A 17,754-nucleotide genomic window follows, 5' to 3' on the forward strand; every position below is an offset into this window, starting at 1 on the left:
TATGATAGCCATACTCTTTTTTTTTTTAGTAAACAAGACTACAACTTTATTAAAAGTAAATAGGGCTTCCCTGGTGGCGCAGTGGTTGAGAGTCTGCCTGCCGATGCAGGGGACGCGGGTTCGTGCCCCGGTTCGGGAGGATCCCACATGCCGCTCCGCGGCTGGGCCCGTGAGCCATGGCCGCTGAGCCTGCGCGTCCGGAGCCTGTGCTCCACGGCGGGAGAGGCCACAACAGTGAGAGGCCCACGTACCGCAAAAAAAAAAAAAAAGTAAATAAATGTAACATATAATGTGTACAAATGGCACATGGTGCCAATTTTATTTGCAGATTTTATAGTATTCCAAAGTTTGCAAGTTACACCTTTGCCACAGCCTTGGCTAAATCTTGAGCTAGTGCAGAATTCAGCTGTGCTAGAGTGCTGATCTTAGTGTGCTTAGACGCGGCATACTTGTTCTTGATAGTCATGTGCTTTGTAAGCCCACGATTCACCATGACTATATTCTTAGCCAGGTGTTGCATAACAACAAGAAGGGATTCTTCAGTGTATGACAGGTAATGCTGTAGAGTTGGTGTCCATTCACCATTATCAAGAATTTTCAGTGCTAAGCAAAAAGCTCCCGCTGCAGTCTGAGAAGGAGGACAGTGCACCATATGGTAGTTCAACATAGTTAGTTCCATCAGATACTTGGCCAAAGTATGTAGCTCAACATCAACCTCTCCAATCTTAGATGCTCTCCGAAGGGAACGCAGGGGTAGAGGGCGACCCAGACTAAAATTGAAAGCTCTTAGAATATTTAGTGTAAGTGTAAGTGTTGTCAGTCACAAAGGCAAAGTCACCAATTTCTGGAGGGTACATTTCCTCATATTTGCTTGCAATAAACATGGCAGTGACACCAGCCAGCTGCAGCATCTTCTCGTGCACACAATTATCCTGCATGAACCGATCAATAATGGAAACAGTCATGTACATGATCTCCTGGAGTAACCTGAATTTCATTTGAACCTGCACTAGCCAGTCAATTAGGATGGCTCTCATGTTTCCAGTCACTTCATGACCCAGTAGGTATTTTGGTCTGACTGCTTGCTCTTCCTCCAGTTGTCTCAGATAAGCATAGATAGCTTTTACATCTTCACTACAAAGGTTTGGATCCGCTCCATCTTCTGCCTCCACATCACTCGCTGTAAGAATTACATCAGAGAAAGCCTGACACACATATTCTCCCGCAGGGGCACAGCCAGGTGTTTCCATGGGGCTTGGAGAGGGAGTATCAACCAAAATAGGCTCAGGGAAGTTTCTGTTCTTTAACAGGCTCGGGTTCTGGCTCTGGCTCCAGATCCGGCTCCAGCTGGGGCTTCAGCACAGGTACAGGTGTCTTTTCCAGAGGTTTTGGTAGTTTTTTAGCAATAACTTTTCCAGCAGCTAAAGTTTTTGCTTCCTTTTTCGGGGGCAGTTTGGCCTGTGGCTCTTCACTGACTCTGTTACCGATGTCCCCAAGCGCTGTTCTTGGCGTCAGCCCGGGCTTAGAGGCTGCAACAGTGGCCACAGGCCCTCACTTTGCGCCTGCCATACTGACCTTCACCTTATTTTCAGCATTAATGTTCAGTTCCTGGTGATCCAGAGCGCCATGGCTTCCTCTGCACCAGGCAGTAGCTCAGTGGGGAGAAGCAGAGCACGGGAGACCCCAACGAGCCAGGGATCTTGAACCCACCACAGGCCAACAGCCATTCCTCCGCAGCACTGATATCCATATTCTATTTTATATTTAAACTTTTAATCTAAAACTGAAAAAGAAAAGCATTTTTTATTATTATTATCATTACCTTATAATTCATTACTGCTTTGACCTGACGTCAGAAACCTAGTGTCTTTTCTTCTGTACCAAAATGTCAGTCAGGCCCTGTGGTTTTCTCTGTGATGTATGGTATGCAGCCTTAAATATGTAAACTGCGGTTGGTAAGTAGTTTTTTCAGATTAATTTTGGAATAAAACTGCTCCTAAACATAAGCTCTTCCCAATGTGGATAGGAAGATTATTTCCCCCAAGATGGGTGTACAGTCCCAGCTTTCAGTGTTGTCATAGTCTTCAATACCATTTTGTAGTACAGTTTGATAACTTCATAGCCCTGCGTCTGTACTATCAAAAATCAATTAAGAAAGGTAAGCTAAATAATACCAGTTTATTTTCCTAAAGCGTGCAATCCTGTATTCAAAAGCCCCATTTCAGAGAATAAATTTCAGGCTACCACTTTCATATCTGGAAACTGACTGCAATGTTGGAAGATGAACCAAATTATTCTTTAACAAATGAATTTTCCAAAGACTTCGTTGTCAGTGCTGAGAGAAGCAAATGAGACATTTGTGCAAATACTTCTGAATGCCCCAATAGAAAAATATTCACAAGGTGTCGATGAGGTATAATGTCAGCAAGAAGCTTGGGACTTTGAGCCAATCTTTGCTGCTAAGTGGAAATGGGACTATTTCCTTTGATGACATGAACAGTTAAAAAAAATTCTCTCCAACATCACAGCACAAGTAAGCCAGCAAATTCATTAAGCAAACACTGACCTGATTTTGCTCCAAGATGTAGAAGAATAGCTGATTCATGATATTAATTAGTGAATCCATGGCCTGTTTCGTTTTAGCCCAAAGCAATTTCTGATGAATGAGGAAATTAATGGATTTATGCATAGTGCCCCTACAAAATACTGTCACCTCTGATCTGTCACTTGATGGGTCCAAGGTCAGCCCCACCCTTTGTGAGAACCTGATCTGTAGTAACACTTAAAATTTGGAACAGTGCCTTCTATATCCAATGGTCTGAGACCCTTCTCATCACAAAGTAATGTTGCCTTGCAGAGACTTCTTGTTCAAAAATTCTTTGACCCCTCCAAGGTTCTCAAAACATCGCAGATAAATATAGCTAACAGTGTGCTGTTATTTATATCTGTGTGCTCATTTGCTGCAATAGAAGATGCCACCAATAATTTAACTTATCCTGAAAGTTCTCAGCTGTATTTTTTTTAAGTAATTAATTTATTGGCTGTGTTGGGTCTTCGTTTCTGTGCGAGGGCTTTCTCTAGTTGTGGCAAGCGGGGGCCACTCTTCATCGCGGTGCGCAGGCCTCTCACTATCGCGGTCTCTCTTGTTGCAGAGCACAGGCTCCAGACGCGCAGGCTCAGTAGTTGTGGCTCACGGACCTAGTTGTTCCGTGGCATGTGGGATCTTCCCAGACCAGGGCTCGAACCCGTATCCCCTGCATTGGCAGGCAGATTCTCAACCACTGTGCCACCAGCGAAACGCTCAGCCGTATTTTTAACATGCTGAGCGACAATGTTTCTGATTATATGAACATTTGCAAGTGCTTGTTTATGCTCTGGACACAATTTCTGCTACATTCAAAAGAAACTCTTTTATAAAAGTGTTGTCTGTAAAAAGGTTTAGATGCTGAGGCAATTTTTTCACTTAATAGAGAACTGCATTTCACAGCAGATCATTTGTTTTATTCTCATTCAAAACAAATGCTGCCATTTCTTCAGTCCATTAAGTTTCCCAACGCCCATCTTTTCTGTATACCAGTCATGGCTTGTTTAATTATAGTGCCTTAAGTTGTAATTTTTCTGTTGTAAATATTTTTTGTTTGGATATTCTTCACATCCACCAAAAAAAAGTGCACCCCTATTTTTTCTTGAAATACTAAACTTTGTCTTTTAGGAGATGCACAAGTCCATTTTTCTCTAAATTTTACAATAAGAAAAATAGCAGTAAACACGTGGTACTAAATAACAACTGCCAATTAATTTCAGTGTTGGAAATACAAAGGAAAGTGTGTGACCTTTGACTAAACAGGGAGGGTATAGCCCATCCACAGAGGGCATTGCCCCTCAGATTTAGGGGATGTCTGCCGTGTGGGGCCACTGATCCTCTGTTGTTAAGAGAAGCTAGAAATCAGACTTTTAAAAGAAATATCTACTAAGATTAAGGAGATTAATCTCTTAAGTTATCAAAATGTTGGTAACTTATTCCAAGTTTATTAAAATATCAAGTGGGTCAACATTGTTCTTGCCAGGCAAAACAAGTCTGCAAGCTGAGTGCCATCTGTAAGCCACCCATTTTCAACCTCTGGGGGTGTAGAGTGTGACAGTAAAATAACCTGTATTCTACATCTGTGTAGTCCCTGAGAACTGAGAAGAAAACAGGTACAGTTACATCAGCATGCTTCTATGGAATATGAATCCAAGTGCCATAATTAATTTGGAAGCTTACTGATGAGGCAGCAAAATGCTGCGGAAAGGAAGCCCAGAGCATGTGTGGGAATCCTGAGTGTATCACTTATTAGGTTGGTTGATGTTTGAGTCCTCATCTGGAAATTGGGATAATAAAATTGCCTTGTAAGTTTGTCAAAATTATTAGAGATGAAACGTCTTATACACGTTTCTCAGTGTACTGTTGGCATTTGGAAGATGTTCCATAAACAGTAGCTATCCTGTTATTACACACCACAAAAAGTAAGTTTCCAACCATATCTCTTCGTTGCCCCCACAAACACGAACGGTGCCCAGCCACCTCCTGCCACCCCTCCCTCTCCACATCATGTTTCACTCCTCAGAGCAGCAGCCCACGCCGTGGCTCATCAGCCCACTCAAGTTTTCTACTTGCCCTGCCCATGCTCTTACCTGTACCTGGAATGCCTGTCCCTCCCCTCTTCATTCAGCTCCTTCCTTTGCAACTCAACCAAAGTGTCACCTCTTCTGGGAAGTCTTTCCTGAGGGCCACCTCCAGTCTGAGTAGAGCACCCGCTCCCTTCCTGCCTTGTGTTTGCCTCCGTCATAGCATTTGTTGATAGTATTGTCAACTGTGAGCTCCTGAGACAGAGGAGCAGGGGCAGTCACCTCACTGTCCTGAGCACCTGGGTGCAGTGTCTTTGCCTGGCATGTAATGCGGGCTCAAAAAAAAAAACAAAACAGATCAAGAAGAGAATTATGAATACGAATGAGGTGACTATAGACTGGAGTGGAAACAGCCCACTCAGTGTCTGCTTCCCTCTTGTTTTACAAATGCAAATCTTTGGCTACTGGTTATGCCTCTCCTCCTTGCCTTCCCAAACGTCATGCTGGCTACTGCCTCTACCCCACCCCAAAACCGATGGCAATTTCCATTCTGGAGTAGCAGGTCATAAGAGAGAAGATGCTTAAGTGTCATCTCCTGGGGCTTGGAAGTGGGGACTGGAAGGACCCCTGAGAGGGTTCCTTTTGAAAGGGAATAGAGAACACAAAATAGAGTCCCTCACTGGAGGCAAAGAAAGGGAGAAATGTGACCCAAGGTCTTACCTTCACTTTCAGAACTGATAACTTCTTAGCTAAGCTGGAGCAAGAATAGGTGTGCACCAAAGTGGGCTTGGGGCTTCCTGCACAGCAGCATACATGGTCCTACGTCAGAAGAAAAAGAATTTAGTAGACAGGGCTGCCATTAGCATATACTGGGCCTTTGAATGAAGAAAAGGCATCCAGAGGGATGCAGAGGAATACAGATCCCTGTTGGGGAACTCAGCGACAGGAGGAGGATGGGCAGGACTTCAGCCCCCAAGTGCCGCTCATCCAAGTACCTTCATGAACAACCTACTGAAGTAGCCCTGATGTAAGAAAAGTGTTTCCCTTAATGGGCAATATTAGAAAAATGATTAAGAATAACATGCAAATATTTATTCTTTTCCAGGAACATGGGTGACATTTGGAGGTCAAATTTCAGATGAGGTGAGTTACTTTTGGCTTCCATTATGCTGATTGGAGAAAATGTAGAGCAAACTATTTTACAATACAGTTCCTGGGATTCTGGCATTTTACAAGGATAATAGTTTAGTCACAGGAAATGGCTAAGACTGACTTAAAGATTATTTTCCATTTTATCTTGTTTCCCCTTTATAAAGGTAGTTCTTACTATCATTCCTAAGGAGATGCTTGGGGAGATAAAGGGTCTTTTCCACAACTCGCAAGGTCACCATGTTATTTAATAGGTCCATAGGGAGGAGTCCTTTTTTTTTTTTTTTTTTGCAGTACGCGGGCCTCTCACTGCTGTGGCCTCTCCTGTTGCGGAGCACAGGCTCTGGACGCGCAGGCTTAGCGGCCACGGCTCACGGGCCCAGCCACTCCGCGACATGTGGGATCTTCCCGGACCGGGGCATGAACCCGTGTCCCCTGCATTGGCAGGCAGACTCTCAACCACTGCGCCACCAGGGAAGCCCTAGGGAGGAGTCTTATCTGCATATTTTTATCTGTCTGAATTTCTGTTCCCAGTATTGGGCATAGGTCACCACAGAGAGCTTGTTGCAGAGGGGAGTCCTTGGGAAGCAGACCTCTGGTGGAAATTAGCATGCAGAACAGTTATCAGGAAGTTGGGCCATGATGCAGTCTCAGCAATGACCTCAGCTGACCCCATGGGGAGCTCTGAAGCTCAGATGGCCCTGCAGGGTTGTCCTAAGTTGAGGCAAGAGGAGTTGAGTGTTTATATCCCTTGTATGACCAGTCGTTGGATAGAGGCAGCCCTGGGAGGCAGGTCTGACCTCGGGGTAGGTGACTCGCTTTAGCCAGGTGCCTTCTGATGGCAGCATTCCTACGAGCTGGGGGAATAAGTCCTTGAGCGCTGAAGGAGGACCAGGGTGGTCATCACAGGCTCCACTCCAGGGCCCTCTGACTGGCATCAGGAAGGGTGAGTTGAGGAGGCACAGAGGCAGATCCACAGATATCAAAGCAATGGCTGCAGACTTTAATCAGATGCACAATAAATGACAAGGAAGAAAGGAGGTCTAAAGTTAATAATCCCCTGTATCTAGCATGTGCATAACCTTTTACTGCCTGGTATGGTTTTTGAGGCAGAGAAAGACAAATACATCTTCCCTTTCGGAGCAGAAGGATCAACTATAAGCATATTATTTCCCCCTTCATCTTTGCTCTCCCCTTGACAGTGTCTGCTCCCTGCTGCAGTAAGCCCAGCTTGCCCAGGTCAGAGTATGCAGGGCTAGCCTCTGAAATAAATCATTTCAAAATTATGATTCTAAAAACTACACAATAAAGCTGTTGTGAATGACTGCAGAGGCTCTCACCTCAAACGCAGACCAAATAGCGATTGTCCTTCCCAAGAGCAGCTGTGGCTTCCCCCCAGGGCCCGGCAGAGAGACTGCCAGCAAGGAGGAATGAAGGCACAGCCAGACCACAGTCACACCCATGGCTGAATTGATGGAGCTCAACTATTTCCACGTGGCAACGTAGGCACAAAGCAGATACAAATATTGGATCCCGGGATGAACGCACCGTAATGTGCTGAGTGACATAATCATTAGTGCCACCTTGGGAGGTGGTGATGTCCCCATTATTGGGAGAGTTCAACCATTTATTGAATAACCACTTGGCAGGAATATTATCGAAAGGATTCTAACTAGAAACTAGATAACTGTGAGGTACCTCCCAAAGATGATTTGGCTTCATCATAAAACCAAGATAGATGTTACTCACGTGAATTATAATACTTTAAAATAATGATAAGAGTATATTACCATCTTATAGCACTTAATTTTCAGAGTTTTATTTATGTTTTCTCATCTGTGACATAGTTAAGCTTCCTTCATTTGCAGGTAACAGTAAACTCAACTGAAATTGGCTTAACCAATAAGGGAAAAAATATTTTTACTTTTAAATTAGAAGTGCAGAGATAGAGCAGGCTTCCAGGTTGGCTCATTCAGAGCCTCCACTCCATTTCCTAGTGATTCTTCTGACCCTGTGTTCCTTTGTATATCAACTTCATCCTCAGGTAGCAGCAGGAATTCTAGACCTCAGTTAGAATAGTAACTCCAGGGAAAGAGTGTCGCTTCTAGAAACTCTGCAAGCAAGTGTTCCCAGAAGTCCTCAGCCAATCTCCTCTCACATCTCATTGGCCCAGATGTGTCACATGACCTTCCCTGAACCATGCCAGGCCCACCAGGCCCCCCTTAGAGGGAGGTAAGGTCAGCTTCCCCTGAGACCTGTGGGCTCCCTAGGGGGCCTGAACAGAATCATCCTCATTTTGCAGATAAAGAAACTAAAACACAGAGAGGTCAAATGATTTGCCCATGTTTATGTATCTAGTAAGTGATACACTCAAGGCCAGACACTGATCCTCTGACTTAGTTCAGTGATTTCTTTTCATTATTCCACATTCAGATCTTCAAATCCCATGATTGGGAAATATCTCAGCAATCATTTAGTTCAATTCTCCATTCAGAATTCTCCATCTTATCTTAAAATTTCTCCCTAGATAAGATTTATTATAAACATTTCCCAATCATAATCTACTAGTATGTCATGTGACATAACACAAGGATGATACACAATACAAGCAAGCAAAATAATTTCTAAAATATAGGGACTTCCCTGGTGGTCCAGTGGTTAAGACTCCATGCTTCCATTGCATGGGGCATGGGATCGATCCCTGGTCAGGGAACTAGGATCCCACATACTGCACGGGGCAGCCAAAAATATTTAAAAAATTTAAAAAATATATGTATGGCAGTCATGATGGAAAAACTATACTGTTCTTAACTTTTAACTTCTACTTAGGAGAAATGTCATAACAGTAGCAAATTTAAAGCAGTAAGAACATTTTTGTTTCTGTTATTCTGAAGGATTTGCATGGAGTCCATTGTGCTAGCCTGACAATTTTCTTGGTATGCCAATTTAAAAAACAACAGGAAAAGAGTTTATCTTGGAAATGCTGATGAAGAACCTTTAGCCCACAATGAAAAACATAATGGAAAAATCAATTTCAAATATTTGTGAGGTGTGTAATTTTTCAGTTGACTAATAGTCTATCAGCAAAATGAAAAAAATGTCCTTTCTCCAGTGTTATCGCTGTCCCTCCAGCGCCATCCCTCAAGGTGTGGTTTATAGCTATTCCCTGTGCTCTTCTGTTGCACTTGCCACTCGTGTTCAGCAGCACGAAGGAAGGAACAAGGAGCTTGGAGGTCTTAGGCTGACCTGTGAGGCACCGGTGCACTCACCCGCTCCTCTTCATGTAGTGTCAGTGCGGCTAGTGGTCGTTCTGTGATGGTGCCTGGGGTGGTGCTGAGCTGTGCGTGGCGGGAGTTTTCCAACAGTCCCAGCTCCATGTAACTTTTGGTTCATCAGTACAGTCTGCTAGGCCTCCAGGGAAAAATGTTACAAACTTTTAGGTCAGGAGTCACCCAGCTGCCAGAACCTGTTGGCTTGGGGAAAAGAGAAAGAAGAGAAATGAAGTCACCAGGGATATAAATGACCCTCTTGGTCAGTGAGATTGCAGTGCCACAGAGCATGTTGTCAAACCACGTCTTGCAAGCAGAGTGAGAAACACAAGCCTCTCCATCTCACTGTGTTCCTGGTGGCTGACTTATCCCAGCGCTGAAGGAAATCCCTCAGTGCCCAGTATAGGTCTGAGGGAAGGGGTACTTTTAGCCTATTCAGGCCGGTTGAATCTTCTTCCTTCTTTCTTTCTTTAATATAACTGAGAAAAACAAGAATGGTCGGTGAAATTTCCATGTTCATAAAGACCACCAGAGGATTCCAAGTTGCTTCCCAGCTTTAGAAAGTATTTGGCTTTTACGACTGACCTTTTTTTTCTTTAACATCTTTATTGGAGTATAATTGCTTTACAATGTTGTGTTAGTTTCTACTGTATAAGAAAGTGAATCAGCTATAGGTATACATATATCCCCATATCTCCTCCCTCTTGCGTCTCCCTCCCACCCTCCCTATCCTACCCTTCTAGGTGGTCACAAAGCACCGAGCTGATCTCCCTGTGCTATGCGGCTGCTTCCCACTACCTATCTATTTTACATTTGGTAGTGTATATATGTCCATGCCACTCTCTCACTTCATCCCAGCTTACCCTTCCCCCTCCCTGTGACCTGTGCATCCTCTTGCAGGTTGCTGAACGGCTGATGACAATTGCCTACGAGAGTGGAGTGAATCTCTTTGATACGGCTGAGGTCTACGCTGCTGGAAAGTAAGTCAGTGCCTGATGTGTCTCTCAGGTGTCATTTCTGGAACCAAGAGACTCTGCCCAGACCATTGCTGACAAGGGTCTGTCCTCCCCACACATGTTGATGCCGCTGCTTTTCTCCCTCCCTCTCCCACCATCACCAGAATTGGGGCTATTGACCATCTCTGGGCCCCTCTGCCTACCTCTGGTCCCTATATGAAGAATGGACTGGAAGCAATTGCCACACGAGGGGCAGAGGTGGTTGAGATCAGAGTGGTGGCAGTGGAGATCTATAAATATTAGCTGAATGTAATTAACATAAGTGAGCAGATTCCAGCGTGGTGTTCCAAAGCTAGTCTCATAATTTCATAACCACACCTCGTAGTTCCTCAACCCCGAGGGAAATGGACACATCCTCTCTGCAGGGAAGCAGGCCTGTCTCTCCACCGGGCATTACAGGTAAATCAGAGATTAAAGGAGGGACTCCCAAAGATGCCAAGAAACCCAATATCTTTTATAAGAGGACATTTCAGACCCCATTCTAAGGACAGAGAGCGCTGCAAAGAGGCCTTGCTTCTTCTGCTGGAGAAGTCACAGCTAGCTATAACCTTCTTATGGACCTGAGAGCAGGTTTGGGGCTCTGGGATAGGGCTCACTGCTAAGTCAGAACACAAGGGTGCTGTGCCTTCAAGGTCCATGCCCTCTGTTCCTGCACAATAAGCACATTCAACAGAAGTGGAACGCCTTGGCCTCCTGCTATGAACGTGGATGCAGGAAAGAAGCTAAACATCTGGACAGCTGCTTGAGCAGCTCTGCAATTTTCTAACAGGGCTGAGGAGTGTAATCACCTGTACGCCTAATTCCCCCGCTTCCAGGTAAGAATAACAGTCAGACTGCTGTATCAGGTTCATCACTGCTTGATAAAAGTGCATTTTCCTAGCCTGGGTTTCCGCCTTTTCAAGGGCATGTCTATGTTTAAGGACCATCAGGGAGGTTCAGAGCCCACATCCTTGATGTTTTCTATTGAGTCCAAGGAGAGAAAATACAATTGACGAGGGCTTGTTCCTTTCCACATCCTACCCTATCTCAGCGTTTTCTTCTTTTGTTAAATCCTGCTTATTACCAAGTGGGCCTAAGGCTGAAAAAGGGGGAGTGATTAACAAGTCTTTTAGAGCTATGTTTGTATTCCTGTTGTAAAGGATAATCGGTCCTGATTAATTATTGATTGATTGTCCTTGTAGAATGAGATAGGTTCGCACTGTGAAATGCAAGGTTGCAAGAGAGTCTGGGGAAAGAACCCAGAAGTAACATTCAACACGTATCTACTTGGGGCATGCCCCGCAGCTAACCCACCTCATGGTTTATTGCCAGGCTGTACACTCCAACAGAGACAGATGCTAATGGATAAAGTGCTGATTATATTGATGTCACCATTCACAAAGCCTGAGAGCCCACCTACTTCTTACAATGTTGGTCTGGCTGGGAGGAACCTAGAAGGAAGTTTTGGTCTCCTTAAGCTTGGGTCCCAGCTGGGGTAGGTGGAGGGGGAGAGGATGGTGAGGGTGTCTTCAGTATAACTCTCCACGACCGGAGTCAGAGGCAGGAAGGACACTTCCCTACGACTTCTTATATCCTTCTCCTATGACAACGCTTGTCACTGGAAGCCAGGACATTCTCTATGTGGGCTGCTGCATCTACAATCCTGGCTTTGGGACATCTAAAGCCACACATAGGTTCTTTTACCCTGCACGATCGCCTGGAGTCAGTATTTTCTGTCTGAAAAGCATGAGGTCTCATTGTCCTCCCCAGTCACAATCGAAGACCACAGCCATTAGAAAGAAACCCTTGACTCCCTTTGGATACCGCCAAAGAGGACAGTTATATATGGGATCATTGGTTCAAAAACACCAAACTGCCAAGTGACTCTGCTGTTTCCTAGTATCAGGACTGCAGGCGGTCTCCTGCCAGTGTGTCAGGATTTGGCAGGTGCTTCTGGAATGCTCCAGGAGCAGGATTCCACAGGCACAAGCAGAAACAGTGGAAACTGCTACCAGCCGAGAGCAGCTTCTATTTTCGGGACATGTAGGCACTGAGAGTTCAAACAAGGAGGGGATCTGGTGTTTTGGATTGACTCTTGCGTTTCCAGGACACTGTATCCTAAGACATTATCTGTTTCCTCTTCAGGGCAGAAGTGATTCTGGGGAGCATTATCAAGAAGAAAGGCTGGAGGTAATGCATTCACCGTAATCATTTACTTGCCTTTAAAACGACTGTTGTTATTTTGTACCAGAGAAGAGAAAATAAAATTGCATGACAGCTGACCAAAAGGCTGTCAAAAAAAGTCAATTCTTAGTAAAGAAATGATTTACAGCGCCTTGAAAATAAATATTAGCGAGCTCATTACTTGTGCTTCAAAAGTAATTGACTTGTCATTGATCACAATGAATTACCATGGGTTGAGCAGAGAATGTTCATGAGATATTTGTGCGTAAAAGAAAGTGGCATTTTCATGATTTCTGACTGCCATTTGTGGTAATCTGGTGAAGGAAGCCAGCTGACAGAAAACTTATTATCTCTACACACATACTTATGTTCATTGTTCATTTTATTAACAACTCTGGATGCAAAGAAATGATGAAACAAGAAACCCTTGGGATAAATATCCCAAAGCTTTCTTTTCTGAACACAATTAGCCAGCATCTCTCCTGTGCGCTGGGAGCCCTGCAGGAAAGTGCTTCATCTGCTATCCTTGAGGGGTCCTGTTGCATCCCATCACCTTCTGGAGCCAAAGCAAGTAGTAACGAGTGATGCAATAGTGGTGGCGGGGTGGGGAGCCAACCCCTTCCATCTCACTACACCTGTCAGCACCAATAGCTGCTTATCCCCCAGCATGAGTACAGGATCAGGCCGAGTCCAGCCAAGGCCACAGGACAAATCTGGAGTCTTCTTCTGCTCTGGTATAAGATCTGCTGACGGCCAAATAAATAACCATTCTATAGGACGAGTGGAAATGGAGACCCAGAAGTGTATGGCGATATGAACAAATAAACTTTGGTGACCTCTTTCTCCCTCTCCCTCTCCTCTTTCCCTACTCCAGGGACTGTAAGAGTGTGAAAAGAATATTGTATTCAACCTTAAATACGGAAAAATATTCACATCCCCACCCAGTCCTCCACCTTGCCTGAGTCACCTTCCTACTCAGAATGTTGGCTCATCCATCGCTGCTCTGATAGGACTGTATCACTTTCTCAGGGCTGCTGTAACAATATGCTACACACTGGGTGGCTTAAAACAACAGTAATTTATTCGCTCTGTTCTGGGGTCCAAAAGTACAAAATGAATATTTGGGCAAGGGCATGCTCTTTCTGAATCCTTCTTTGCCTCTTCCTAGCTTCTGGGGTTGCTGGCCGTCATTGGCATTCTGTGGCTTACAACTGCAGCTCTTCAACCTCTGCCTCTGGCTTCATATGGCATTCTCCCCTCGTGTTTCTGTGCGGCTTCTTATAAAGACACCAGTCATATTGGATAAAGGGCCCACCTTACTCCAGTATCACCTCATCTTAATTTAACTAATTACATCTGCAATGACCCTATTTCCAAATAATCTCACGTTCTGAGGTACTGGGGGATAGGATTTCAACATACCTTTTGCGGGGGACACAATTCAACCTATAACAGAGACCTTGGAGATGAGTCCACTAATGTCCAGTGAAATCAACAGCGAGGTGTCAGCTGCCAGAGTACACCTGAGGATGAAGGGGAAACTTCGGTGCTGTAGTTCTCTTCCCCTCTGCATCCAGAGAATGTCTGTCTACTCATCACTCACCATACTTTGCAAAGCTTCTTCTACACGTTTTGTAGAAAATAGATTAACATGCATCTTTCACAAACTGCCTTTCTGTCTTGCAAATAAAAACTCAAGCTATCCCCATGCTACAGAAAATTGATATCAGGTCATATCAGTTCACAGCTGCCCACCCGAGATTGCTGAAAAGATAAACCATAACATCACAGCATGGAGGCTACAAAAGCAGTTTCAGCCAGCATCCTTGCCTACTTGTCCCAAGACCACCGCTTGCTAGGTGTGTTGTCCAGGGCAAGTTACTTCTCTTTTCTGAGCCTCACTTTCCCCACCTATAAAATGGATGGCATAACTGTTCATGGAGTGTTGTGCTGATAAAGTGAGATAAGGTGGACAAAAGAATATTGAAAGCTGTGCTATATCAATATTCAAATTCAAATTCACAATATCATTCTTCACCCACTCAGAAGACTTGCTCTAGATGCCTCCGTGAGGTCAGTGATGATTCATCAGGTTGTTGTCTACTCTTGCTATTTGAACATAAATATTAGTGTGCACGTCCATAGAGGCCAAACATTTTACAGAAAGCCTAATTTTGGAAAAATGTGCGGCCTTGGCAGGCCCAATTGCTCTGAATAATCCAGAGGGCTGCACTCATTTTTTAATCAGATTCCATCCAGAGCTTTGTGTTGAAGCTCTAAAAATGTTTGCTGAAGGAGACCCAGCTCCCTTGTGGCAGATTGCTATTATACTACGTATCACGAGGCTGATGGATTAACCTGGAAAGTGCGTCAGCCCTTTTGGGGTGTGTAATCTCCAGATGCATATATTTGTAGACCTTCTGTTACAGTGATTCAAATTACTTTTCAGGGAATTAACTTCAAGGGGATGGGGTTACTGACATTTTCTACAAATTTTTCTTGTTGCAGCCAAGTTGTCAGAGTTGTCACCGCCATTCCGCATTGGTTATCATTAATCATGCTAGGCTTTTATATCTGAGGGCCCCAGGCATCGACTCCACAGCTGGATTATAAATGCCTTGTTTCAAATACTCCTGAAGTTTGGTCTTAACCTTTGAATCTCAAATGCCTTTTTTTTTCCTCGACCAGTTCAATTGAATTATATACTTGGAGAAAGTAAATTACATTGAGATCTGTCTCCCAATTTTAAATTATATGACTATAGTTCTCAAGACATATTCATATTCCACAATCATAATGGTGTGATTGCATTTCCTGCCCTTGGGTGTGGTTTTGAGGAAGTAATGAATTTGCTGACAAGATTCCCACATTTCATTCCCCTAGGAATAAAGTGGTAAAACTTTGAGTTAAGGATTTTTAGGATTGTTTTTCTAAAATAACATTTCCATTTAATAAGACACTCAAAGAAATTTTATTCCTATTTATTGACTAAATTTATTCGTATTTCCATGTAGTCAGTTCTTTCCTGTGAATGCAATTGGTTGCATGACTCTTTCCAGTTGGTTGGAAAGAGTCATAACTCAGAGACACTAAGGTCCATTGTCCTTGGCAGAGGGTGGATGTACTCCCAGGAAAGTTCATGATCAATCAACACTATGTCAGATGCTCGATGAGTGTTAGTTGGTGACTGTCTATTTGAGTTCCTAATGCAGTCCATGCTTTAAGTCTTCTTACTTACTCTTCTCACTTTCCTTTCTGACTCTCCATGCCTACCACTCACCTTTGCTTTACTACCACCCAATCACCTGTGTGTTGTCACAGCCCTCCTCCTCCTCATCTGGCCCCTCCAAGTAAAGTTCCCTTCCCTTCAGAACTCTTTCTCTTGGATCTGACTTCAAGTCCCCACTCATCAGCTTCCCTTTGTCCTTAGGTTTCAATGATATAAATGAACAAATTTATCTCTTAACCAGTTTCTTAAAATGTGAGGTACAATAAATTCTTTCTGGTGCTATAATAATAATATGACTCAGTACTATAACCAGCAATTCATTTACTATTTCTCTGTGTGTTTGTTTAACATACAGGAGGTCCAGCCTGGTCATAACAACCAAACTCTACTGGGGTGGAAAGTAAGTTAAACACCTTTTATTTCCTTGACAAGAAACAACTAGTAGTTCGTGCTTTGATTCTTTTAGGCAACCATTTTACATCTAACATACTAAAATTAATTGGTTTGGAAAGAAAGATTTATTTTTTTTTCACTTGAAAGAAATAGCAATTAGCCTAGGATTCAATTTTAGCTAGATACCCCCAAAGAAGTTTAGTGCAAAGCATGTGGTCACCTGTTACTGAGTGATTCATGGAGATTTTCAAATACCAACATCATACTTAGAACCATTTCCAAAATAGAGTTCAAATTTCAGGAAAAGAAAATAAGCACATAGCATCACAGAAGAAAAGCTACTCAAATCTGCCAAAAACTCAGAGACTTCTACGGAAAACGATGATAAAAATATCTTGTCTGGCCCCACGTGTAAGTCTCTGATCATTTCTGCAGAGGGCTCTGAAAATGCTGATCAAAAGGACCATTTCATCGAAGAATAACAGGAAGCTGCCTGTATCACTCTGTCAGGCCAAATAAAAGAGTGGTCCTCTCTCTGTTGTGGGATGCAGAACAAATTTGACAGGATGAATTGGCTTCTGATGGACCTACTGGTATTTGAACTGGTACTTATATTATTCAGCAGGACTTAGAAGACTGGCCTCTTTGTCAAACATGTGAGAAAACAGCAAACTATTCCCTATTCTTTTTCATGGAAATCTCAACGATCTCCATGGAGTTCTAACAAAAAACAAAGACAAACACAAACAAACAAAACCTTATTTATTTCCCTGTAATTCATAAGGAATCGTTAAAGATAAAATTGAAGGGGAATCTTCCAATCAAAATGTATATGTGTATACACACACTCATATTTTAATGCTGATTTTGAGTTTGTTTATGATAAATATGAAGAAAGAAATGTGAAACTTAGATTTTTATACCTATTGTAGTCTATATGAAAATAAAGCCGCATGGTGCATATGAGAAACGTAGGTTTATATTGTGTTTACTCTGATTCATGGTGCCATTGCCTGGTGCTATTGTCTGTGATTTAGTAGTACTCAAAACCTGGCCTATGATTTAGAAATAAACAGGAAATATGACAGTCTGAAAGAACCATTATGTAATAGAGTACTACATACAGTATTATCTAATATACTTTTAATACAAAATCACCAAAGGCACATGATAAACTCCTATGTTTTAAAAGGGGGTTGCTGGGACTTCCCTGGTGGTGCAGTAGTTAAGAATCCACCTGCCAATGCAGGGGACACAGGTTCGATCCCTGGTCTAAGACCTCACATGCCGTGGAGCAACTAAGCCTGTGCGCTGTGCACCCCAACTACTGAGCCTGTGCTCTAGAGCCCGCGAGCCATAACCACTGAAGCCCGCATGCCTAGAGCCCATGCTCCGCAACAAGAGAAGCTACCACAATGAGAAACATGCACACCGCAACAAAGAGTAGCCCCTGCTCACAACTAGAGAAAGACGGCATGCAGCAATGAAGACCCGACGCAGCCAAAAATAAAATAAATAAAATAAATAAATTTTTTAAAAAGGGGGTTGCCAAAGGCATAGGTGTTAAAGAAGTATTTCATCAGTACTTTAAAACTCAAGGACCACATTTCTTTCTAATTGGCTAGAGTCTGAGAATGGTCTGGGCAGGCAAAAGTCCATTAAATATTCATCTTCTTAGGAAACTAAGGAAGACTTGGTACATCACCTTTTAAAAGAAAATAGTTGTTTAATTTCTTTTGAAAGTCAAAAGTCACTTTCAGATTTGCTTCCTTTCTCAGAAAAGCCAATGCTGTCAGTAGCCTGACAATCTTATAGTAAGCTCTCAAACTTACGTCAAGCTTTTGTTTTGTTTTGTTTTGTTTGGCTTGGGATTGGTTAAAAACAAGGTGGGAAGGTTGAGCCATGTGTCAAGTGTCAAATTATATAT

The 17,754-nt window shown here is 43.3% G+C and overlaps 1 protein-coding gene and 1 pseudogene across 8 annotated transcripts in view; one reads left to right on the plus strand and one right to left on the minus strand.

The window, feature by feature from the left end:
* Positions 1-17,754, plus strand: part of KCNAB1 (potassium voltage-gated channel subfamily A regulatory beta subunit 1) — a 508,411-nt gene that overhangs the window by 423,282 nt on the left and 67,375 nt on the right. For 6 of the 7 annotated variants that reach the window (XM_079921204.1, XM_079921205.1, XM_079921206.1 and 3 more), the window contains 4 exons: positions 5,714-5,751; positions 9,927-10,006; positions 12,167-12,211; positions 15,790-15,834. In XM_079921204.1, coding sequence (XP_079777330.1) covers positions 5,714-5,751; positions 9,927-10,006; positions 12,167-12,211; positions 15,790-15,834 — 208 coding nt within the window. Of the gene's footprint in view, positions 1-5,713; positions 5,752-8,689; positions 8,807-9,926; positions 10,007-12,166; positions 12,212-15,789; positions 15,835-17,754 lie in introns of those variants that run through there. The other variant, XM_079921207.1, reaches the window with a different exon arrangement.
* On the minus strand, positions 356-1,628 carry LOC307187356 (G2/mitotic-specific cyclin-B1-like; annotated as a pseudogene). Its single transcript has one exon. The product of its transcript is annotated as a G2/mitotic-specific cyclin-B1-like (transcript).

This window comes from Stenella coeruleoalba (assembly GCF_951394435.1).
Source record: "Stenella coeruleoalba genome assembly, chromosome: 5".
NCBI lineage: Eukaryota > Metazoa > Chordata > Mammalia > Artiodactyla > Delphinidae > Stenella > Stenella coeruleoalba.